The following is a 21,167-nucleotide window of genomic DNA, read 5'->3' on the forward strand; positions in this document are numbered from 1 at the left end:
CTGTTCCATCCATACAGCTAACTATATAATAAAAGAAATGGGGAATTAGGGACAGATATTGAAAATACTAGTTAAACCAGGGAGTATGAAAGTGTAGGAGAGTGGGTCTAAGAGTAGAGTACCCGTGACAATAGAGCCTCGAGCCTCGGCAGGGCCCACCTCAGCTCTTCCTGCTTTCACCTCCAACCATCCAACCATGGCAAATGTTGCGTTGATCGGAGGCACGGGGATGGTGGTAGGTCATTTGCATTTTATCTTCTCTTTGATTTCGATGAAGACAAGCTAACCTCCCCACTCCTCAACCCCAGGGTTCCCACATCCTCACCAGCCTCTTGTCCAACCCCGCGGTCACTCGAGTCGACAGCATCTCCCGACGCACCCCACCAGTCGCATCAGGTACACCCCAAGCCAAGCTCACCACCATCGTCAACGGCGACACCGCCACCTGGGCCGGCCACCTTTCCTCGCTCACCCCAACCCCGGGCATCTTCATTTCCGCATTCGCCACAACGCGCGGCGCCGCCGGCGGGTTCGAGAACCAGTACAAGATCGAGCATGGGCTGAACATCGAGATGGCCCGTGCCGCCCGCGACGCCGGCACCAAGGCCTACGTGCTGATCTCGAGCAGCGGGGCCAACAAGTCTTCCTCGATGGCCTACGTGCGCATGAAGGGCGAGATTGAGGAGGACGTGAAGGCGCTCGGCTTCGAACGCACGGTCATCCTGCGCCCGGGTCTTATTGCGGGCTCGCGTGAGGAGAGCCGACCCATGGAGGCTGCGGTTCGCTGCATCGCGAGCTGGGCCGGCAAGGTGCACTCCTCTCTCAAGGATAGCTGGGCCCAGGAGTCTGATGTTATTGCGCGGGCTGCGGTGAATGCCGGGTTGAAGGCGCTTGAGGGTGATGTTCCTGCTGGGAGCGAGAAGGTCTGGACTCTGGCTGGTAGTGATATCATCAAATTCAGCCAGGAGGATGCGGCTACTTCGTCCTAGGCTGTTCACCATGCCCGGATGAATCCCGATCATTATAATGTTTATTCCTGTTCTTAAGTCGGGTTTGGTCGTGCACTCTCGGGCGGTATTCTTTCATTGGGGATTTTGGGAGATTCACAGCTGTCATGATCAGTTAACAAATTGGATTGGAATATTATATACAGGCAATCAGATAGAATGACACCCTAGCTCGGCATCGACATCCTACTCCTACTCATCGTGGGAGAGGCCCACCATCTCCAACGAATCCTTCACAGCCGAGCCTCATCCTCTGGCTTGTATGTATGGCTCACATATATCCCACACCCCGGGTTACCATCCTCGGCGCCACGATCCGCCTCGGCGCAATCATGGAGGTAGCGTCCTCCGGTGCCCTCCCACGCCTGGCCCACAGCAGCCTACAGCGTAGTTGCAGCGCCTTGCTCGGGGGTCTTCAAGACCTTGAGCACAACCGGATCCTGCTGCATGGCCTGGAGCTGTTCAGCAGGAAGAAACAGGGCAATGCCCGTAGCAATGATCCCAGGATGAAAGCTAGTCGCATGCAAGCCCCGGGCTCCATGGCGGCGCTCGATTTTGTTGGCCATGTACACATTGGCTGTCTTCGACTGGGGGCATACGCGCCCCACGGACTGTATCCTCCGTTTTGGAAATTGTAGTTGTCTGACGCATTGATGCCGTGCACCCGGTGCGCTGCAGCGCTGACCATGACCACCCACGATTGGAACGACGGCGAGCTGGCGGCGAGCAGCGCAGGCTTCAAGAGATTGAAGAAGAGGAAATGCGAGAGGTGGTAGGTCGCAAACTGCAATTCGTACCCGTCATCCGTCAGCTGGCGCTCGGGGATTGCCATGATGGCGGCATTGTTGATGAGAATGTTGACTTGGTTGGTCTTGGCCAAGATCGTGTCGCTTGCCTTGCGCACGCTCTCTAGAGAGCTCTGGTCCATCTGCACCAGCTCCATCTGGTCTGGTGGGATGATTTTTACAAGGCCGCTTGCGCTTTGGCGAGATTACGGCCTGTCAGGTACAGCCTGATTCTTGTGACGGCGAGAACAGTTTCAATGCCGAGCCCCGAGGACACCCCCGTGACGACGACTATTTTCCCGGTCAGGTTGCCTTTCATTTCTTCGTCCTCAACGATCTGGAGAGCTGTAGGTCGAACATCTCCCGGCCTTGGGGATCGGCGTGAGCGGCAGTATATCGGGACATATTGTATGAAGATAGGTTATGGCCAAGCAGTCACGAACACAAGAGGAACCTTTTTAAAGATGGTTTTTGCTAGACACACTGATGATATTGATCTTGCTGACACTTTTTTACTATTTCAAGTGAGCCCCACTGCAAGCTCCGCGAAGTCGTCCTAAGCCCACCGGATCCACTGCGATGACAAGTTTTCCCCTTTTCGGTCTAGGGTTCTCGAGTCAGTAGCGCGACTCTTGGTCGGTGGGGGATATGCCTCGTGGCCATTTCTCTGCGCTCTTCATCGCCCCAATTCCGACAATGGCACTGCTCAACACGGCCCCCAACATGGACTCGGAGAGAAGGAAGCGGAGGAAAATCCAGAATCGACTTAATCAAAGAGCACGCCGTGAGTGGAACTAGCCCTATTCGGGGATATCGTGTCAGTATATTAAATCAACGGGCCAGGACATCGGCTGAAGGAGGAGAAGCCCGCTCATGCCCTGAGTGAGCGGCATCCGTACCAGGTGCATCGCTGGCGAGTCGAGTGGGAAAAACCAGGATAGACCAACAGCTTATCGGAATACGAACCCCGGGTATTTATAGAAGCCCCAAAAGCGAATCGATGTGACTCTAAACCAACTTGCAACTCGCTGCCTACTATCATCTACTCCATCACATTCACTACAATGTCTTCCGTGGGCTTTACGACAACAAAATCACCCTGGGCCGCGCCGCGGTATCCTGGAACCCTGGCACAGACTGCGTCGAGCCATTCGACGGGAGACTCCCAATATAATCAATGGTTCTGCCCACGAGGCCGAGTTTTCCCGGTCCTCTTGCACCGACACAGGCCCAGATGAGCAACACCCACTCGTCGTGGATCAGCCTGCTCCCGTTCCCGAAGATGCGGGAAACCCTGATCCGCTGGGAGGCTTGCTTTGACCACACTGAGTTTGTGAAAGATCTAATCGGCAACCTGATGGACCATGTACATTTTTCCGCGCCACAGTCCTCGCAACGGCCAGGTCTGACTCTCAAACTGATTCTTTCGCGCGGCAGTGACGATGAAGCGAGAAGCGGCCTCATTGTCTGGGGCGAGCCGTACCGAGCTGGAAGTTGGGAGGCTACTCCGGGGTTTCTATGCAAGTGGGCATGGGCCGTGTAAGGATGTGAGGACTTGATTCACTCGACGAATCGCTGGAGGGTTTCCCGGGGTGAGGAGCCGCTGAGGCTGACCTGGCAAGATGCTAGAATAAGACACCATGAACAGGGCTAAAACCTGCTCTTGTTTTCTTTGATATATGTCCAAGCCATTCATTTTCGGTCCCAGGGCACCTCCCAAACACATCGGGGAAGAAATCATATACAGCATGGCTTTTCCTCCTGGAAATCACAAACACACACATGCTCTGGTCAACCCATTGCCAGAGTCTAGGGCCCTCATCGATACGCAACATGCGTCCCATCCTCCTTAACATGCACAGTACGGTTCTTCTTCGGCGTCCCCCTCGCACTCGGACTCGCCTTCTCAGCATTACGCACAGGTCCTTCCTCCTTCGGTCCTCTCCACGCGCTGACATCCTTATTGGCGGGACTCATATTCAACGGGTTCCCCGATTTGCCTTCTCGGTGATGTTCCTCCTCCGTCTCTGCCAGCTCGGTCTCCGGGGCCGTGGTGGACGGGTCATACGCAGAGGCATGGTGGGCAATCTCGCTGTCTGTGCCGGACTTGGTCACCTCCGTACGCTCGGGGTTCAGCGTCTCGCGGTCTTTGGCGTTGTGGTGCGGGTTCTGGGCTTGGTGGCGCGGTGGTGTTGCGTAGATGGTGCGTGCTGCTGTTCGGCCGGCTCCAGTGGAAGAAGGGAGGATGGCACGAGGGCCGTGGGACAGGAGTATTTTCCACATAATGAAAAAGAATGAGAGAGGATTCGAGGCAGGAGAACTGTTCTTGTCGGGACTTTGATGTGATGTCAGGGACTGATTAATGCGGTCGTGGTCTGCAGGTAGAGTTCCAGTCCTCTAGATATTCCGCGCAAGATGAAAATGCAAATAGAAAATGGTTCCACTGGAGAAATTTGTGCAATAACGAGGCTTTAAATCACACCAAGATGATATAGTCCATTACCAAAGGATCTTCCAAGGTTCTCTTGTTCGAGGCAAATCATACTGACGTCATGTTGGACTAGCCCGATGCAGTAATTATCTGGAATAGCCCTACTTTGATGGATGGAAGTTCTAGATTGGTTTGGAAACACATGAGCGATGATATAGAATCATGGAATCCTTATTCTAATTTCAAATTTTACTAAATAGCAATGTTCCGTTTGTCACCCAATATCAACTACGACGGCGCCCAGTTGCTATGAGTATCTGCGAGATTAGCTTGAGCAGGTACCTACACGATGCATTTGATAGGCACTGAATGGGTCATCCCAGGTGAAATTCTGCGAGCAAGTGGTAGGTTGGCTGCGGAGAAACACAGCATATGAGTCAACACAACCAAGCCGCTACACCCTCGGAATAAAGTCTCCGGGCTGTGTACAAAAGCACATCAGTCGGGGTCGAGGGCGGTGTCATCAAGTCCACATGTCGAGTGGAGAGCGAAGCTAGCACCTGGCAACATGCAGATGCGAGGACCCGCGTCGAAAACGGGGCACGATCGGCCTATGCATCTCAGGGTCTTGGCCGTGCGCTCGGTGCGAGTGCTGTCGATATGCAACCCGTCATCCTTGCACATGCTGGGTGAGGAGAGGGGAGGATCAGTTGCGCTAGTTGCATATGACCAGAATCCCAGCCAGGGGTTGTCATTGGCCGCCGCGCTCGGCTGCAACTGAGCATAAACTCCATCAACCGACCAATCGTAGGGCTTCCAGGGGGTGTGAACATGGTGGCCCTCTCACTGTGCAATCCCCAGACTGAGTGCCGGAGGTCTCCATTTGTTGGCATGTCTCTGCTAGGCGCGTGAAGGGTGCGGGAGTCTCCGTTCACTTTAAGATCACGGGATCACACGAGCCCAACACTGTGGGAGCGTATATGCGGGTCCTGGAAGTCAATTTCAACGTTGATGTTGTGTCATGATACGCAAAAATCAGGCAAAGGGGGCCTCGGGGGCTATGGAATTTAGCCCGGAAACTTCGCCTGTTGGGTAGGGAAACGACATCCATATTTTCTTTTTGTTTTTTTATTCATGGTTCTTCGTCAGACCCTGGCCGGAGAAAAACACTGGTACATCAAGGATGGGCAATGTAGTTTCCGCAGTAAGATGCAGCCAGAGGCAAAAAGACAGGGGGGCTTGGACCGTTGATTCGAGCATTGGGTGGGCTGATACACCCCGTTCGCCGCATGAAAGGGGCGGTTCTACAGAGAATGACGTCTTTGGATGAGGCTGTTCGCTGTCACTCGATGGATGCTGACTGCCAACTCAGGTTGCTGTCAGGGATCGTCACTCTATCCCCAGGCCGTGAACGTAATTGAGGGGGAATCCCGAAGGCCCCGTCCCACGTTGTCTTGATGACCGCCCCCCAAGACAAGTCGGAAGAAACGGCATCAGATGGAATGCAGCCACTTGCCATTCCATACCGGGAAACAGCCATCGTGCACCATGTTGCCATGTTGCCAGGATGGAGACCAGGGTATTTTGTGGAGCGTTCATCAATCTCCCAAGACGTTGAACTTGGGAACGCACGGTGTTCCGGTCAGTCCTGGTTGCCAGGAATCAATATACCGGGCCAGATACAAAGCGCCACGTCAGTCTCTGAGCTTTGGTACAGCTGCACTCGGTGGCATGTGGAAGGTGTCACAGTTCGTGTCGGTGGCGACCACCGCGCAGCAGCCAGATCCTATCATTTCCGCCAAAAAGAGCAAGTGGGTGATAATGAACCATACAGATCGACGGGACAAATGTAGGATCCCTCCTCTGCAGGTGGGAGAGATCAGCTGAATAAAATTGGATCTATCTCGCCCGAATCCCGGAGGCCTGGAGACGAGCAAGACAAATTCAATTCCGTGGCCCGTGTGCTCGAATGCAGGTGCCAATGGCGGAGCCGCAGTGACGCGAAAACTGCCACTCGCTCAAGAAACCATTGGCTGACAGGTACGGAGCAGAAAGACGCGGCAGACGTGGGACGGGAATCAGGTCTGAATTGTGATACCCTTGCGACAAAGGCTTGGCAGGAATCTTCAGGGAGAAGGGAGGGCAAGAATTGCCATATTCTCAACCCAAAAGAGCTCTTTCCACGATTGCCCAACGCGGGACGGGTCGAGGGATGACAGGAAGGGGGGGCAACATCTCAAGAGGCATATGCGACTGCAATCACACAGATGGCATACCCATGTGTAGCTTTTGTGGGCTAGGATGGTCTTTGGCCACCACCTGTGTGTCAAGGCTCATGATAAAATGACGCCATGAGCCAATCGAAAATCACGGTATTGGGCAAAAACATGGGATGGTTGAACATCTTATTCGGGTGGAGTCGTTGGGGCGCGCAAGTCTCCTCACATTCGTGAACAGAGCACCTTTTCTTTTGTCTGAGACAAGGTTATCCCTGAATGTAGAAACCTGATCACTGCATCAAGGTGACAGCTGGCGAAAGTCGAGAGCAATTCAGTCATGCAGGATCATCAGTGCGAGACGCAACAGTATCACAGGATCCCGAGTCCATGCGAACGGCATCCACATGAAGGCGGGGACGAGCCGTTTGATGACGGGATTATTGCAGTAGTCGAATCTGGAAACTGGAGAACAACAGCCACGGACTGAGGGATTTTCCCCCTTCGTGCATGATTGTGGGGAGAGAAATCACCACGGCGAAGAGCTGCATGCATTCATGAAGCAACCGTTTGCTCCATGGTGGCTCCATCCGAGGAACCATAGGCAAGAATAGTCACCACCACCCGGAGAATTGCTGACAGCCAACCGGATCGGGCATCAAGGAGGAGTAATGTGGGAACGATTGAGGTCCACGGGTGATAAGCCGTCACGCATTGCGTTGATCAACAATACGACAGCAGCATGGGAGGATTGAGCCATGACATGGATATCTCACCCAGAGCATAAATAAAGCTTCCCAATCCCCCAGTATGTCGTGAAGTTTCCAATCATCCCAGGTTTCAAAATCGAAGTCTCAAGCCATCAAGTCACGTCAAGAGATACCCCTCACGAGAAAAAAAAAAGACCTTTTTCTTCGAGAGTCGTTTCAAACAAGTTCAGATTCCCAGTTATTTGGCAAGCTCAGTCAGAAGACTCGCCTATCAAATTCGTCGAGCGTGGCTGGGAGAGTCAGACACACCATAATATCGCACCCCTATACAGGCTGAAACAGCGAGCCAGGCCTGTGAGCAAGTGGGTTCGATCATGTGTGTCTCCAAGATGAATGGCACTAACGGAAATGATAGGCATGTGCTTTTACAACCAGAAGAGATTTGCGTGTGGGGACTGGAGCTGGACCAGCTTTGCCCACCGGTGCAACTATGAATACCGCACCGGCGAAACATGCGGGATGAGACTCGTCAACATGACCGAGGATGATCGCAGCAAATGCCGCCTTTGCGAGAAAATCGAAACCAAATACCGCCGGCGTAGCGCCGAGGTCGACCGGCTGGAACGGTGGCAACGCGAAGGTGGCACACTGGTGGCCTCGATGGACCGGTCCCAGAAACTAATTATGGAGCTGGAAAAAGAAATCCGCACACTGCAGCGGGAGCGGGACGACCGCAGGAGCACACTCCTCAGATAGGATCAGCTCGGATTTGACGAAAACCGGTGGTGTGTTTCTTGGGCGAATAGCGCGTGTACCAATTCTGTATCTCGGCTTGTCTTTTTTGTTTCATACTCCACTCTTCTTCTGGTGGAATCTGCACGGAGTTTCATGTTTCATCGTCTGGCACATCGCCATCAAGTCCAAATTGAGTTTCTGCAAGATGAAAGTACTTGATTCCTCCTGAGGGAGCCAAACACAAACCCTGATTGGCATCGGGGCTGCAATTCTTCTGTCCATAGGCTGTCAAGTTTCAATGAGGATGTCAATGAGGGCTAGCCATGTCATAAGCGCCCTGTTCTGTTGGATGAGCGGTTCGCTGAGACGGGTAGCGTGTCACAGAATAGGGTCGCCGCTACTGGAATGAGATGACAAAATAGACACAACAGCTTCATGGGGGCGAGATGCTAGCCAGTCAATCTCGAAGGAATCTTGGGGGTAATCCCAATAGTGTCCGGAAGAGGAACTCCCTCAGCGTCGAGAAGCCCCTCATTCCTGCACGTGATGGTGATGTGTTTATGTCATCCTCAATGCTGCCCAAGTAGTCGATTTGAAAATATCTAGCAGAAAAATGAGAGAGTTGGGTGGATATTGTCTTGAATTCAAGCAAAATGAGGGGTTTACCAAGAAGCACTGCGTACAAGTTGATGCATTTGTCTGTGTCGGCTTGATAGATATCCTCGGACTGTAAATATATTAAAGTGGACGATCAGCTGGAATGACCTCAAAATGAAAAACGTGAACAGTTTCAATCTTCGAAACTTCCTCAAGAGTGGCTGAAGGGCTGAATTTCCAGTGGTGGTCCAAAGAAGATACCAGGGGAATATATATACCAAGCTATGATACTCCCAACCCATATGATCAGAGAAGTATTTGCTAGAGCTGTTTAAGAAACTACGTGGACTCGTCTGGGTCGAGCCAGACACAACCAATGGCGCCAAATAGAGACAAAAGACAGAGAAGCAGTCTTGAAGGGGTTGGGGTGGTTGATGCATGCCACGTCATGGGACAACACGAGACATAGTCTGTAAGCACAGCCCAGAAAAGCGATATTTCATGAGGGCATGAAGACTGGTGGATCAAGGTGAGGTGGAAGTTTGGATTTTGAAATATCTGGGACAAAACAACGCAACGACGGTGGTTTGTGGTGCTATATTCTATTTTATTTCGCCAGCTTCGGGCTCGTCATCGACCTTGGCCAGCCCTTGTTCCCGAAGCAGAGCATCGATTTCTTCGGCACCCCATAGGTGATGATAGATCTTGCCCTCCTTGGTCTTCCCCACTGTTGCGAACTCGACTGGAAGACGGATCAAAGTGATTAGTATATGGAAGCCGGATTGGGGCGGATAACTATCACTTACTCTTCTCACTGCTGAGCTTGGTCGAGTCCATCGTTTTGCTCAGGACCTTGACTGCCATCGCACAGGCTTCCTGCAAATTGCATTCCTCCTTGTAATCTTGCTTGAGCAAACTCTGTGCGCTCGCATTGTTGGCCCCAACGCTGGTGGCCTTCCATCCGCCGTAGTTTCCACTCGGGTTGCTCTGGTACAGCTGGAATTGGCGCAGGTGGTCGTATCCGGCATAGATGAACGAAACACCGAACGGACGGAGACCACCGTGCTGGGTATATCCTTGCTTCAGATCACACAGTCTGCGGACCAGCTGCTCGCAGGGAATGTCTTCGTTGTACGTAAGGAGGTAGCGCTGGGCGTTTTGACGGGCATAGTTGATCAGGATGTTGGCATCGGCGTTCATGCCCGCAACGGCGCAAATCATGTTACTGAGAAATATTAGTTCACGCACGACCCTCAAAAACTAGATATTGAACCAATATTGAATCGGAATCGAGAGAGTGCCGACGTACTCGTTGATCGTGTAGAGCTTCTCGGCGGAGGTATCCTGTTCCAGCAATTTGCTGGTCACCTTCCGCTCGGCAGCGAGGACAATTCCATCCTTGGCGAGAATACCAAGGGCAGTGCCGGCGTGGGAAATGGCTTCGAGCGCATATTCCACCTGGTAGAGTCGACCCTCTGGGGAGAAGATGGTGGTCTTCGAGCCCGCATCATAGGTTAGCTGGAGCTGCACAGACAGGAATGACGGCATCGACAGACCCTTGAATCGTATCGCCGAGACATCTTGCAGACAAGACAGACAAAAAAGAAGCAAAAATCGAATCGAGTGGGTCAAGCGAAGGCAGATCGAGACGCAAGATGTCGGGATGGAGACGGTCTGAGGTGAAGACGGAGCTCCAGGCAACTCGCCCTGGCGCGTCCTCTGTCATCCAAGCTCGGACCACCTCACCACACCAAAGCTTCGCTGGTCGCATTTGAGCACCGCAAAGCCTGTTTTTGCGCCCACTGGTGTCATTGGGATTGAAATATTACGGCTGCTATGCTCAAATCTACCTACACAGCCCCTCCCCCTTTGCCTCCAGGGTGGTCGGAGCACCGAGCCCCCTCAGGTAGGTTTGCGACTAGACTTGGGTTGCATCATCTGATTCTAATGACTATTTGAACTGCGACATCCAGGCCATTTGTACTATTATAATTCAGCTACCAAACAGTCGACATACACTCGACCACAGCCTCAAGCTCCTCAGCCTCCCCCGCCCGCACAGGAAGCTACACAGACCCTTCCGTTTTACACGCCGGAGACACTCCCGCCATTTTCTTCTACACCCTACGGACCGGGACCTGCGCAACATGGCCCACCGCACTCTGGCCGTGGTGGTCGAGGGGCGTTTCGCGGCGGCAGAGGTTATCATGACCGTGGGCGTCGAGAAACGGAAGATAGACCAAAGTCGAAGCATCCTATACCCAATTGCAGCCCATGGCTGCTCGTGAAAACCAAACTTGGACGGCGATTCGTGCACAACCCCGAAACCAACGAGAGTTTTTGGAAGTTTCCAGCGGAGGTACTCAAAGGTGTGATTGAATATGATCGCCTAGAGCGCGAGCGCAAAGAAAGAAAAGAACGGGGCGAGGAGCCCGTGGAGGAAGACAAAGATACCACGGCTACACAAGAAAAGGATTCGCCCCGAAAGCAAGAAGAGACCACCCATGCAGAAACTTACGCCGAGGTGGAGGCTGCAGAAGGCGCAGAAGATAGCGAGTACGAAGAGGTCGAGGTTACCGACAGCGAAGAAGAAGAGGGTCAGCCATCAAAACGTGCGCGAACCGAAAGCGAAGGCGCCCAAGACCAACCAGTTGAATTTACCGAGGAAGACATGGAATATCAACTTGCGGCCATGGGCGAGGAATATGGACTGGACCCAGCCGAATACGGCGAGCCTGGCGAAGGAGAGTGGGAAGAGGGCGCTGAAGGTCTGCCATTGACTGAAGCCGACGCCGATGCGCTTTTTCGTGATCTACTCGATGACCACCACATTAATCCATTCACCACATGGGAGAATGTCATCGAGGAAGGTCGCATCATTGAGGATCCGAGATACACTGCACCTTCAAACATGAAGGCACGGCGGGATATCTTTTCCAACTGGAGCCGAGACCGAATCCAAGAAGTCAAGGAGCGCAAGGAGAAGCAGGAGAAAAAAGATCCTCGGATCAAATACCTGGCGCTCCTACAGGAATATGCGACCCCCAAGCTTTACTGGCCCGAATTCAAGCGCAAGTACCGCAAAGAGCCGGAAATGAAGGATTCTCAGCTTTCGGAGAAGGATCGCGAGAAGTTCTATCGAGATTACATTTCGCGACTGAAGCAGCCCGAAAGCAGTCGGAAATCAGACCTTTCTACTCTGCTCAAGTCCATTCCACTACACTCTTTGAATCGATCATCAAGCCTGGAAGCCCTTCCTGTGCCAATTATCATCGATCTTCGTTACATTGCACTTGCGCCCAAGGTGCGCAATCCGTTAATTGAGGCGTACATATCGACTTTGCCACCTGCACCAGCCGAGAAATTGAGCGCAGAGCAGCAAGAAGAGAACGATCGGAAACAGATTGAAAGAGAGAAGCGTGAGAAAGCCTTCGCAGACCGCCAGAAGCGGGTTGAAGAAGAGAAACGCAGACAACGAGGCAATCTTCTTCGTGGCAAGGACCTTCTCAGAGAAGGCGAGGCCGAAATTGAAGAGGCCATGAAGGTCCGCAAGGACAGACTACGCAGTTACATGGACGTGGACACGGTGGCAGGCGAAGACTAGAATCCGGTCGAATAGGGCCAGCTTCAAGAATTCAATTGAATAGCATTTTCGGGTCATGCAACTATGTATTTGGTTGCATTTCCTGGATTTTAACTTGTCAAACTCGACTCCTAAGGGTATCATTGTAGATTAAGGAAGACCCATCTCCCTGGACATAGAACCATAATCAATTCACCATGCGATCATTTGAATCTCCAGTCATCCCATTCCTCGTCTTCGTCCTCGTCACTGTCGCTTTCAGCCGCAGCCTGTTGCTCTCCCACTCCCGGTCCACCAGATGCCACAAGGGTTTGACTCCGCTCCTCGGCACGCTTGTTTCGCAGTTCTTCTCGTTTTTGTTTGAGTCTTCGGACTCGCTCCTCCAACTGATCCATCTCGTCGAACTCATCTTCCATGAATCGTGCAGCGTCTTCGCGTTCCCCTTCTAACTCCGCTTCCCGTGCCCGGGCTGTCGACGCCTTCTCTGTTTCCTGCTGTGCCGCAATTTCTTCGGCAGATACTGGCGCCGCCGATATCGTGGCTTCGGCGGCGACAGCTGCTGGTGCATGAGAGAGACGAGACGGCGCAGCCACTTCGCGTTCAAACGAGGCCCACTCATCTTCGTCCACGGTCACAGGAGCCTGTTGTGGTGGATCTGGGACTAATGAAGCGCCTTGCGAGGGTTCTGCAGTCGGTTCAACAGCTTCCTGGTCATCTTCCTCCGGGAAGTCTGCGCCAGCGACCTCGACCCCTTCATCTTGGGGACTGGATTGATTGATAATCGGCTCGTTCGACGAAGCTTGTAGGGTGTCCAAATCAGTCCCCCGTAGCTTCTTCCGCACTACCCCATCGCCACTGTCTACCTTGCGCTTTTTGGTGACGCGATTCCCGGTGGTGTTGGGCTGGGACGTGCCCTTGCGCGAAGCCAGCTCATTCCGAAGTAGCGATCGCACGTCGGCCATGTCTTCCAGAAAAGCAGATGAAATCGGAGTGGTATTGTAAAAATTCTTGTGTGTGGAATGGGAGGAATGAGGCGTCAAGGAAAATCGGGTTCAGTTGGATTGCAAGTGGGGAACCTGGAGAAGCTCAGCGCATCAAGGATTCGATGAACCTGTGGCTAGTGGCACACGTGACTGATGACCTAATACCCGAGCCACTCAAGCCTCTTCTCTCCTGACGTCCCAACTCTGACCTTTTCTCTTTTCCCTTAATTTCCCTCCACCTCAGGCGTCAGGACCATCGGCGTCAAATATCTTACGGAGCAACTTTCCTGCTTGTTTCAAGGCAAGTGCTCTTCATCGCTTCCTACGGGGCGCGTCAGCTGTGTTTAAAGTTCTCCACGCGACCCCGCCCACGCCAAGTGTCGCGATCTACGCGCAAGGGATTGCAGAGTCTATCAAGCCAGCCACCCCTCGGCACATTCTTCGCCACTACGCGTCTGTGCAATAGCTTTTCTTTGCGCAGAGACTGGGGCGACTTTGGAGATCAAGTAATACCGTGGACCAGGCACCAGCGCTGTCGTGCAGCGTCTTCTCTTTGTGTATTACTTTAGCCCCTTGAGCCTGTAGAGAGATTGGGATTGCCGGGTGGCAAGCGCGCACCCTGCTGTTGAGCCCAACCAGTGACACCTTTTATCCTCTCAACACGCCGTAGGACACCTGGGTGTTTACCTATCTTTACTCCCTTCATCATGGCTGGTAAGCTCTTGTACATTGTGCAAGTTCAGACATGGTCGCTCGACACATCAGGTGGCCGAGAGACCTTGGTCTGGGCTGGGAACCCCTACGACGAAGCAAAAAGCTAACAGCGGGCTCAGATGAACCGCGACGCTCAGGCAGAGCCACCAAAGGTCAACACAAGAGTCTCGATATGGTCCCCGATGGCCCGAAGAAAGGTAAGGGCAAAGGCCAAAAAGACAAATCCTCCAAAACATCCGCCGAACCCACCCCTGGCCCTAGCGATGGCGAAGACGAAGAGATCATCCGATGCATCTGTGGTGAATACGAAGAAGAGGAAGATGTGGAACGGGACATGATTTGTTGCGACCAGTGTTCAGCATGGCAACACAACGACTGCATGGGCCTCGTGTTTCCGAAAGGCCACGAGCCGGATGAATACTATTGTGAACAATGTCGGCCGGCCAACCACAAAGTTCTCCTCAACAGGATCGCCCAAGGTGAAAGGCCTTGGGAAGAAGTTGCTGAGAGACGGCGCCAGGAGCTTGAGGAGAAAAAGTCCAAGCGCAAGAAGGGCAAAAAAGGTGGCCGGAAGGGCCGACCCAGTGAGAGCAAGACGGAGGCTAGCACCCCGGCTCGGACAGTGGCGTCTGCAACGCCCTGTCCAACTGCTTCCCCAGCACCAGCACCGGGGGGCTCGGGATCAGCTGAACCAGAGAAGAATGGCCACGCTGGTGACTCGCGACGTTCCAGCACGAACAAACGCAAGCTCGAGGAGTCTGCGGAGGCGGAAGGAGTAAGTACTGCTGACCATGACCATTTCCCGTTTTATACCAGTCCTGCTAACGTGTCTCCTTATCAGGGTCCGCAAATCAAGCAGCAACGAGTATCTCCACAGTCCACTGCGGTGGAGACGACTGTTCCGCAGACCAAGGCTGAGTCTACAACACAGTTGCCTGGTGTGGCAGCCTCTGTCGACGAGCTCGTCATCCCGGCTCGAAGGAGTGCTGCCACGGCCCTAGTCAAGCTATTTGTAGAACAGATTGCTGCGGCTCAAAAGAGGGGCTCATTTACCCTGCGCGCTGGGCAGTCGCCGGAGGAGGTTGCACGGCCACTCGGTCTTTCGATCGAGGGTGCCATGTATCACAATATCTGCGGACGGTCAGGCGAGCCCACCGAGTCATATAAGTTGCAATTACGGACGATCCTGTTCAACGTAAAGAAGAACCCTTCTCTACGGGATCGTTTGCTCGTAGGTAGTCTTTCGCCTGACTCTCTGTCCATGATGAAGCCGGAGGAGATGGCCAGCGAGGAGTTGCAACAGAAAGACGCCGAGATCAAGCGGGAGGCCGAACGGCAACATATCATTGTGCAGGAACAGGGTCCTCGTATCCGGCGGACCCATAAGGGAGAAGAACTGGTTGAAGATGACTTGAATGCTGTTTCGAATGATTCTGTGTTCTCCGCTGCGCCCCGTCGCAATATCGGAGAGGGCGAGGATAGCCCTTCAGAACAGCACCCGACGAGCCCGACGGCACGACAGCCGATCAAGTCCCAGGGGCGTGATGGACACGCCCGGGGCCACTCGCCAGATGGCGCACACCATGACCAGGTTTTCCCCGAAGTCGCCACCAACATTCGCGAGCCGGTGCCCAGTGGCAGAGTGCAGGCAGACGCCGAGATTGATCAACTGCTTCGTGACGAGGAACCCGATTCCCCTCCTTATTCGCCGAAAGATTTCCAAGATGAAGGTGTCGTGTGGCGTGGCAAGGTTGCGATGGTTCCCCTTGCCGAGTTCATGTCCTCTGCAAAGCATGTGGGTGGCGCCGACTTGAGCGGACGGATTCCGTGGAGCCAGCTCGCACCACCGACTTTGCTGGTCGACGGTCGTATCGACGTCCAGTTGGCCAGTAACTACCTCTGCGGCTTGCGTTTCAGTTCCTCCACTGATGTGTCTGTGGTTGCAATCGGCCGCCCTGACATGCCCAGCGAGCGGGCTGGTTTCGACAGACTGTTCGACTACTTCCAAGGCCGCAAGCGGTACGGAGTAATTGGCAAGCACCCAGTGCCCGCTGTCAAAGACACCTACATCGTTCCCATTGAGGCCAACACTACGACGAAACCTGAGTTCATTGAGCTTCTGGAAAATAACTCTCTTGATGGTCCTGCCGCGGAGCGTATGCTCCTTGTCGTCTTTGTGGTCAAGACTGGCGAGTCAAATCCTTCGTCAGTTCAGCCACCGTCTCACCAACCTAGCCAAGAGCCACCATCCACTGCGAGCCCTCTTACCGCCGCCGGAACGACTCCCGGTCAGCCCCATTTCATGACTCCTGGCCATGGGCCTAGTGCCCAGGTTGCGCCGACTCCCCCTCCAACTTCGCCGCCACTCCTCCTAGCCACGCGCTGCCGGGCCAGTTCCCACCTCAACAACAATCAACCGCTACCGGCGTGGCTGCCGCGGTGCAAGTCCTTGGCCCGCAAGTAAATGCGCCTGCAATCCAGCAGCTCCTGAAGACTGCGCCTAACGTGGACATGGCGCAATTGAATGTCGTTCGCGATATCCTGATGCGCCAACCCGCCGCCGCATCCAACTACGACACCTTGATGCATGCTCTATTCGAGACCCAGGCAAATGGCCACGTTCCTCAGCCGACGACTCAATAGAGGCATACTACCCTTTTGTATTGTACAGCTCTTATCTAGTTGTGATTTTTCTTTCCATTGTGCTCCTTTCGTTTTGTGAGACTGCAACTGCGGTCTGGTGTTCTGGATGTTACGCTCGAGGAGAAGGTTTTCATGGATGTGGGATACCAAAGGGTCAAATGAATGTCTTGTATCTTCTTCGCCCTAAAAATGAGTCTGTGCTCGTCTTGCCTTTCAGTTTTGTCTTTCGAAGCCATAGGACAAACTCCTTCCGGCCACGAATTATTCTTCCCAGTAGGTGTTCAGTTGCAATTCAAATTAGTTTCCATCGAGTTTTGCTTCGACATACGCCGTCTTAGAAAGTATCAAGCAGGCAGCGGAGGATAGAATATGTAGGCCAATCTCAGAAAAACCAGGTTGTATGTAGCTTCCACGTCTTACTTTTGTAGCACGATATACAACAAGAATATCAAAAAAAAAAAAAAAAAAAAAACAAGGATATATTCTAGCGCGCAGTTGAAAACCACCCCCAAATCCTCGATTCAATCAGCTTAATCAAAAAAATAAAAATAAAAATAAAAATAAAAATAAAAAACGCCTGCGCTATGCAAAGGACCAGAAACAGAGACATCAAGGAGATTGAAAGAGAAATGGCGCGATTCACCATCGTCCCCGTCTCCGATATCCACCGCTGCCACCACCATACCGGGGACCACGTCCACCACCAGACCGACCACCGTTGGTATAAGGGTTGTCGTCTTCTTCATGGTGTCGCACCGGCGGGGGCCGGCCCTTTAGCTCTGTGCTCAGTTTCTTGAAGGTTTTGCGCATGTCCGAATATCCCATGTGCATTTTTCCGAAAAAGTGATCCGCCAGTCGTCGGTCGTTGTCGAGTCGACTGAGGTAGGCGCCACAGACGTCGCAAACCTGCAGTTTCTGGTGACCAGAGGGGCCCGAGGTATCCTGCAGGTTCTTGAGGTCCCGCTCGTACGTCTCCTTCTGTTGCTTTGCTGTGCGCACTTTGTGCATCTCGGTCATGGCCATTCCGACAGAGCCTGTCTCGCCAAGGACGGAGATTTCCAGAAGACCGGTGTTGATCGTGTTGGCAAGATCGGCGATTTGTTTGAGCTGTTTTTGAGGGTTAGACAGGCTCATTGCGCACCGATTCCAAAGACCTGACCAGGCCAGGGGGTGTGAGAGGGAAGGACAGGCAAACCTACCAGGTTGTTCGTCTGCCGAATCTCATCCGGCGTCTTTTCCAGTCGGCGCTGCGCCGTGTCGATTCGGCGGTCACAGTCATCAATATACTTCTGCATGTCGCGCATGTAGTCGAATTCGAAGCCCCATTTCGCCTTTTCACCCGAGGATGCAGTCTCGTATTCGGTCTTCAGGCCCTCACTGTGTACCTTGGGGCAGGGTCCCAGGTCTTGCTTGGTGTTGGTGAAGAGATCATGTGGGCAGGTCCCGGCCAGGTAGGAGCGGCAGACTTTTGCGTCGGTGATGGAGAGTTGGGTATTGCGACCTTGAGCGCCAGTACCAATGAGCTGGTCGGCTTTAAACACATACACGGTTAGCTTCGTTCGGCGAAGGTGGGAGAAGAGATTCGATCCTGGTAGTCCCGGGGAACGAAAGACATACCTCCCATAAGCTGCTCCAGCAGTTTCCTCTGTTCTGCAGCCATGATGAATACCAGTGCACCAGTCCGTGGAAGGAAAGAAAATTAAAGAAAGCTGTCGAGATTGGTCTTGACGAACCGAACGAAGTCTTGCGTTTTTGATGCTTCTGGCGCTAGGGAAGGCGGTGAGCAGGAGCCGCCAACAGAGGTGCAGCCACTCCGGGGGGTCTATCTTGCTTGTTCTCCCTCGGATGCTGCCAGTTCTTGACTCGGGGATTTAAAAAGGGCTGTCCGGAGTCCTAGCGTGAACACGGACTCCATTCTCTGAGCCCCAATCTTCCGCCCCTGTCAATTGGCCTGACTATATCGCATGGACTTGAGGAAGCGAAGACCGAGCTCCGGCATGAAGTGATGACGGTCCTTTCACTCCTCACTCTTCCTCTCCTCGCGCTCGCTCTGACGCTATGGAGCTCCCCTGTCTTGGCATCCGACTATCATGAACAGCTCTTCCTCCAGCCGCTCCCTCAGTCCTCCCTGTTAGCCTCGTTTAATTTCCGGGGCAACACCTCTCAACAGTCGTTCGAGCATCAGCATTTCCGATATTTCCCACGTGCATTGGGCCAGATTATCCAGCACGCCCACACAAGAGAGCTTCATTTACGATTTACCACGGGGCGATGGGATGCTCAAAGCTGGGGCCCTCGGCCATGGAACGGCGGAAAGGAGGGGGGTACTGGCGTCGAGCTTTGGGCGTGGATTGACGCGCCAGGAGACGAAGAGTATGTTATCTCACTTCAAGTCTGCTGGGTGATGGCAAGAAACACCAAATTTTAACGGATCCAGGGCATTCTCCAAATGGGTTTCTCTTACACAGTCCCTTTCTGGACTCTTCTGCGCCTCGTTGAACTTCGTCGACTCAACCCGGACGACTCGACCGGTCGTGTCTTTTGAGCCGGCCGGGGATCATACCGCGGCCAGCCAGCTCCACTTTCTTCATGGAACGCTCCCAGGCGAAGTGGTTTGCACAGAGAACCTGACGCCGTTTTTGAAGCTTCTCCCCTGTAAGGGCAAGGCGGGAATTTCGACCCTTTTCGATGGACATAAACTGTTTGATGCTTCTTGGCAGAGCATGTCTGTGGATGTGCGGCCGGTGTGCCCCCGGAAGGAGAGTGTGTGGTCCAAATCGAACAGACCGTAGACATGGTCTTGGATATCGAACGGTCCAAGCGGCCACGCTGTATGCTATCTCCCACCACTATTCTTTTCGGCCAGATTACTAACTATCTCTAGCTAATATGATTCCGAGGCCTGTTCGCAACGAAGATCTTGTCTGCGATACTTCTAAGCCATACAATTCGGAGGAGACCTGTTATCCACTCGAGAAAACAACCGAAACGGCATGGAGTCTGAATGAAATTTTTGGGCGCACAATAAACGGTGTCTGCCCTTTGGCTGGCTCGGATGGCGCTAGCGAGCCGACCGTTTGCCTTCGTACCCCCCACGAACGTGGTGTTCTCGCTGCCGAAGGGGCTATTGAGACCAAGAAGGGTGATGGATTTACGCGGTGCTACAACCTGGCGCCATCACAGCCCTTTGATCTCCTGATCCCAGAACAGCCAGTCCACACTCAAGTCCCGCTCGATGAGCCTATTTTGCATGCCGAGCGGACGATCGTTGGCCACGGCCAAGAGCGTGGCGGCATGCGCATCATCTTTGGCAACCCATCCAATGCCAGCGCCGTTGACTTCATCTACTTCGAGACCCTACCTTGGTTCCTGCGGCCGTATATCCACACTCTGCGAGCTACAATCACCGGCCGCGACGGCATGCGGCGGGAGGTCGCTGCCTCGGAGATCATCAAAGAAACCTTCTATCGACCTGCCATCGACCGTGAGCGCGGCACGCAGCTGGAGCTGGCGCTGTCTGTGCCCGCCGCATCGACAGTTACCCTGACCTACGACTTTGAGAAAGCCATTCTGCGGTACACCGAGTATCCACCAGATGCCAATCGCGGCTTTAATGTTGCACCCGCTGTCATCCGGATCTTGGACCCTGCGCAACGCGCTCCGCTCTACTTGCGCTCGACTAGCCTTCTCTTGCCGCTGCCGACCCCGGATTTCAGCATGCCCTACAACGTGATTATCCTCACTAGCACGGTGATTGCCCTGGCCTTTGGCACCATCTTCAATATTATGGTCCGGCGGGTGGTTTCTTTGGACGAAGCCGCTGCTCTGGGCGCCCAGACTCTCAAGGGTCGGTTGTTGGGCAAGGTGGTGGCTCTGCGAGATAGATTTAAAGGGAAGGGTACGAAGGTAGAGTGATCTGCTATAGGCTTGTTGAATGCATTGTTACCCAGTACTTTTCTGTACTTCTCTACTGAGTTTCACAATTGAATATATACCCTTGCGCATCAGAAGTCTCCAACAACATCGTATCCTCCACTCTTCTTATATCGCCTTTTATCTACCCTGTCCACTCATGCTGAACTCTCTCGTCAGGACATTGCTCAAGGGGGAAAGCAAGAAAAAAGAAAAAAGAAAACACAGCAAGCTAACTCACCCGTCAAACACATTCTTCACCGTATCCCACCCAGGCAACGTATTCGATCCACCCGGCCAATGGCCCATGAAGGTATGATCCTCGGACGCACACGTCGGCTCGCCGCTCTCAGTCATGGGCTTGACATTCGCAGCGGCCAAGTCCGCCCGGCTCAGGAACTTGTTTTCCGCGCGGGTCTTTTGGTCTTGCAAGCCGAGGAACTCGCCCGCTGTCGAGCGTGCGTTGTGTGCCTGTAAGTATATGAAAGAGAAGATTTGCGAGTTGTTAGCGTGGGATTTCGGATAGATTGTGCTCGTGTGAGTGTATCTGTAGGTGTGCTCGTAGGGACCATTCCGTTTCAACGTACAGTTATATGTCCCAATCCCTCGTTGATCTGGCCATGACCGTCACGTCCACCTTTGTGCGGGCTCCGGTCGCCCCAACCTGCGCCGCCGCCGACGTTGTTTGCGGCCGTGGGGTGCGCGCTGGCGCCGCCGTAGACGGCTGCCGTCGGGTGGTTGATGCTGCTGGTGGTGCCTTCGGTGCTTGACTGGCCCATGATGATATTCGGTAGCTGCTGTGGATTACTCAGTAGGCTCTAAGAGGGTCACGGATTCCGAAGGTTTCGCAG

General features: G+C 53.5%; 15 protein-coding genes across 15 annotated transcripts; 8 read left to right on the plus strand and 7 right to left on the minus strand.

Annotated features, from left to right (window-relative positions):
* Window positions 1–196: 196 nt before the first annotated feature.
* On the plus strand, window positions 197–989 carry NUU61_003077 (uncharacterized protein; the record flags this gene model as incomplete). The annotated part of the gene is made up of 2 exons (XM_056653659.1): window positions 197–235; window positions 309–989. 2 exons carry the CDS (start codon window positions 197–199, stop codon window positions 987–989), a joined length of 720 nt encoding a protein of 239 aa, XP_056514726.1.
* Window positions 990–1,387: 398 nt separating this feature from the next.
* NUU61_003078 (uncharacterized protein) lies at window positions 1,388–1,950 on the minus strand (the record flags this gene model as incomplete). The annotated part of the gene is made up of 2 exons (XM_056653660.1): window positions 1,388–1,584; window positions 1,620–1,950. The coding sequence occupies 2 exons, from the start codon at window positions 1,948–1,950 to the stop codon at window positions 1,388–1,390; spliced, it is 528 nt and encodes a 175-aa protein (XP_056514727.1).
* A 538-nt stretch (window positions 1,951–2,488) lies between these two features.
* Window positions 2,489–2,733, plus strand: NUU61_003079 (uncharacterized protein; the record flags this gene model as incomplete). Its single annotated transcript, XM_056653661.1, has 2 exons — window positions 2,489–2,576; window positions 2,636–2,733. 2 exons carry the CDS (start codon window positions 2,489–2,491, stop codon window positions 2,731–2,733), a joined length of 186 nt encoding a protein of 61 aa, XP_056514728.1.
* A 236-nt stretch (window positions 2,734–2,969) lies between these two features.
* Window positions 2,970–3,335, plus strand: NUU61_003080 (uncharacterized protein; the record flags this gene model as incomplete). The annotated part of the gene is made up of 1 exon (XM_056653662.1): window positions 2,970–3,335. The coding sequence occupies one exon, from the start codon at window positions 2,970–2,972 to the stop codon at window positions 3,333–3,335; it is 366 nt and encodes a 121-aa protein (XP_056514729.1).
* Window positions 3,336–3,610: 275 nt separating this feature from the next.
* On the minus strand, window positions 3,611–4,075 carry NUU61_003081 (uncharacterized protein; the record flags this gene model as incomplete). The annotated part of the gene is made up of 1 exon (XM_056653663.1): window positions 3,611–4,075. One exon carries the CDS (start codon window positions 4,073–4,075, stop codon window positions 3,611–3,613), a length of 465 nt encoding a protein of 154 aa, XP_056514730.1.
* A 646-nt stretch (window positions 4,076–4,721) lies between these two features.
* Window positions 4,722–4,907, minus strand: NUU61_003082 (uncharacterized protein; the record flags this gene model as incomplete). Its single annotated transcript, XM_056653664.1, has 1 exon — window positions 4,722–4,907. One exon carries the CDS (start codon window positions 4,905–4,907, stop codon window positions 4,722–4,724), a length of 186 nt encoding a protein of 61 aa, XP_056514731.1.
* An 864-nt stretch (window positions 4,908–5,771) lies between these two features.
* Window positions 5,772–6,110, plus strand: NUU61_003083 (uncharacterized protein; the record flags this gene model as incomplete). The annotated part of the gene is made up of 1 exon (XM_056653665.1): window positions 5,772–6,110. The coding sequence occupies one exon, from the start codon at window positions 5,772–5,774 to the stop codon at window positions 6,108–6,110; it is 339 nt and encodes a 112-aa protein (XP_056514732.1).
* Window positions 6,111–7,557: 1,447 nt separating this feature from the next.
* Window positions 7,558–7,905, plus strand: NUU61_003084 (uncharacterized protein; the record flags this gene model as incomplete). Its single annotated transcript, XM_056653666.1, has 1 exon — window positions 7,558–7,905. The coding sequence occupies one exon, from the start codon at window positions 7,558–7,560 to the stop codon at window positions 7,903–7,905; it is 348 nt and encodes a 115-aa protein (XP_056514733.1).
* A 1,178-nt stretch (window positions 7,906–9,083) lies between these two features.
* On the minus strand, window positions 9,084–10,029 carry pre9 (proteasome core particle subunit alpha 3; the record flags this gene model as incomplete). Its single annotated transcript, XM_056653667.1, has 3 exons — window positions 9,084–9,223; window positions 9,288–9,706; window positions 9,791–10,029. 3 exons carry the CDS (start codon window positions 10,027–10,029, stop codon window positions 9,084–9,086), a joined length of 798 nt encoding a protein of 265 aa, XP_056514734.1.
* A 288-nt stretch (window positions 10,030–10,317) lies between these two features.
* On the plus strand, window positions 10,318–12,085 carry NUU61_003086 (uncharacterized protein; the record flags this gene model as incomplete). Its single annotated transcript, XM_056653668.1, has 2 exons — window positions 10,318–10,387; window positions 10,455–12,085. The coding sequence occupies 2 exons, from the start codon at window positions 10,318–10,320 to the stop codon at window positions 12,083–12,085; spliced, it is 1,701 nt and encodes a 566-aa protein (XP_056514735.1).
* A 182-nt stretch (window positions 12,086–12,267) lies between these two features.
* On the minus strand, window positions 12,268–13,026 carry NUU61_003087 (uncharacterized protein; the record flags this gene model as incomplete). The annotated part of the gene is made up of 1 exon (XM_056653669.1): window positions 12,268–13,026. One exon carries the CDS (start codon window positions 13,024–13,026, stop codon window positions 12,268–12,270), a length of 759 nt encoding a protein of 252 aa, XP_056514736.1.
* A 766-nt stretch (window positions 13,027–13,792) lies between these two features.
* On the plus strand, window positions 13,793–16,404 carry NUU61_003088 (uncharacterized protein; the record flags this gene model as incomplete). The annotated part of the gene is made up of 2 exons (XM_056653670.1): window positions 13,793–16,049; window positions 16,094–16,404. The coding sequence occupies 2 exons, from the start codon at window positions 13,793–13,795 to the stop codon at window positions 16,402–16,404; spliced, it is 2,568 nt and encodes an 855-aa protein (XP_056514737.1).
* A 639-nt stretch (window positions 16,405–17,043) lies between these two features.
* NUU61_003089 (LUC7 domain-containing protein) lies at window positions 17,044–18,064 on the minus strand (the record flags this gene model as incomplete). Its single annotated transcript, XM_056653671.1, has 3 exons — window positions 17,044–17,511; window positions 17,604–17,935; window positions 18,022–18,064. 3 exons carry the CDS (start codon window positions 18,062–18,064, stop codon window positions 17,044–17,046), a joined length of 843 nt encoding a protein of 280 aa, XP_056514738.1.
* Window positions 18,065–18,409: 345 nt separating this feature from the next.
* gpi16 (GPI-anchored transamidase subunit GPI16) lies at window positions 18,410–20,319 on the plus strand (the record flags this gene model as incomplete). Its single annotated transcript, XM_056653672.1, has 3 exons — window positions 18,410–18,777; window positions 18,842–19,167; window positions 19,289–20,319. The coding sequence occupies 3 exons, from the start codon at window positions 18,410–18,412 to the stop codon at window positions 20,317–20,319; spliced, it is 1,725 nt and encodes a 574-aa protein (XP_056514739.1).
* Window positions 20,320–20,553: 234 nt separating this feature from the next.
* On the minus strand, window positions 20,554–21,095 carry NUU61_003091 (FAD dependent oxidoreductase; the record flags this gene model as incomplete). The annotated part of the gene is made up of 2 exons (XM_056653673.1): window positions 20,554–20,787; window positions 20,904–21,095. 2 exons carry the CDS (start codon window positions 21,093–21,095, stop codon window positions 20,554–20,556), a joined length of 426 nt encoding a protein of 141 aa, XP_056514740.1.
* Window positions 21,096–21,167: the final 72 nt, after the last annotated feature.

The sequence above is a fragment of the Penicillium alfredii genome, assembly GCF_028826965.1.
Source record: "Penicillium alfredii strain IBT 34128 chromosome Unknown utg000004l_segment0_segment0, whole genome shotgun sequence".
In the NCBI taxonomy this organism is placed as follows: Eukaryota; Fungi; Ascomycota; class Eurotiomycetes; order Eurotiales; family Aspergillaceae; genus Penicillium; species Penicillium alfredii.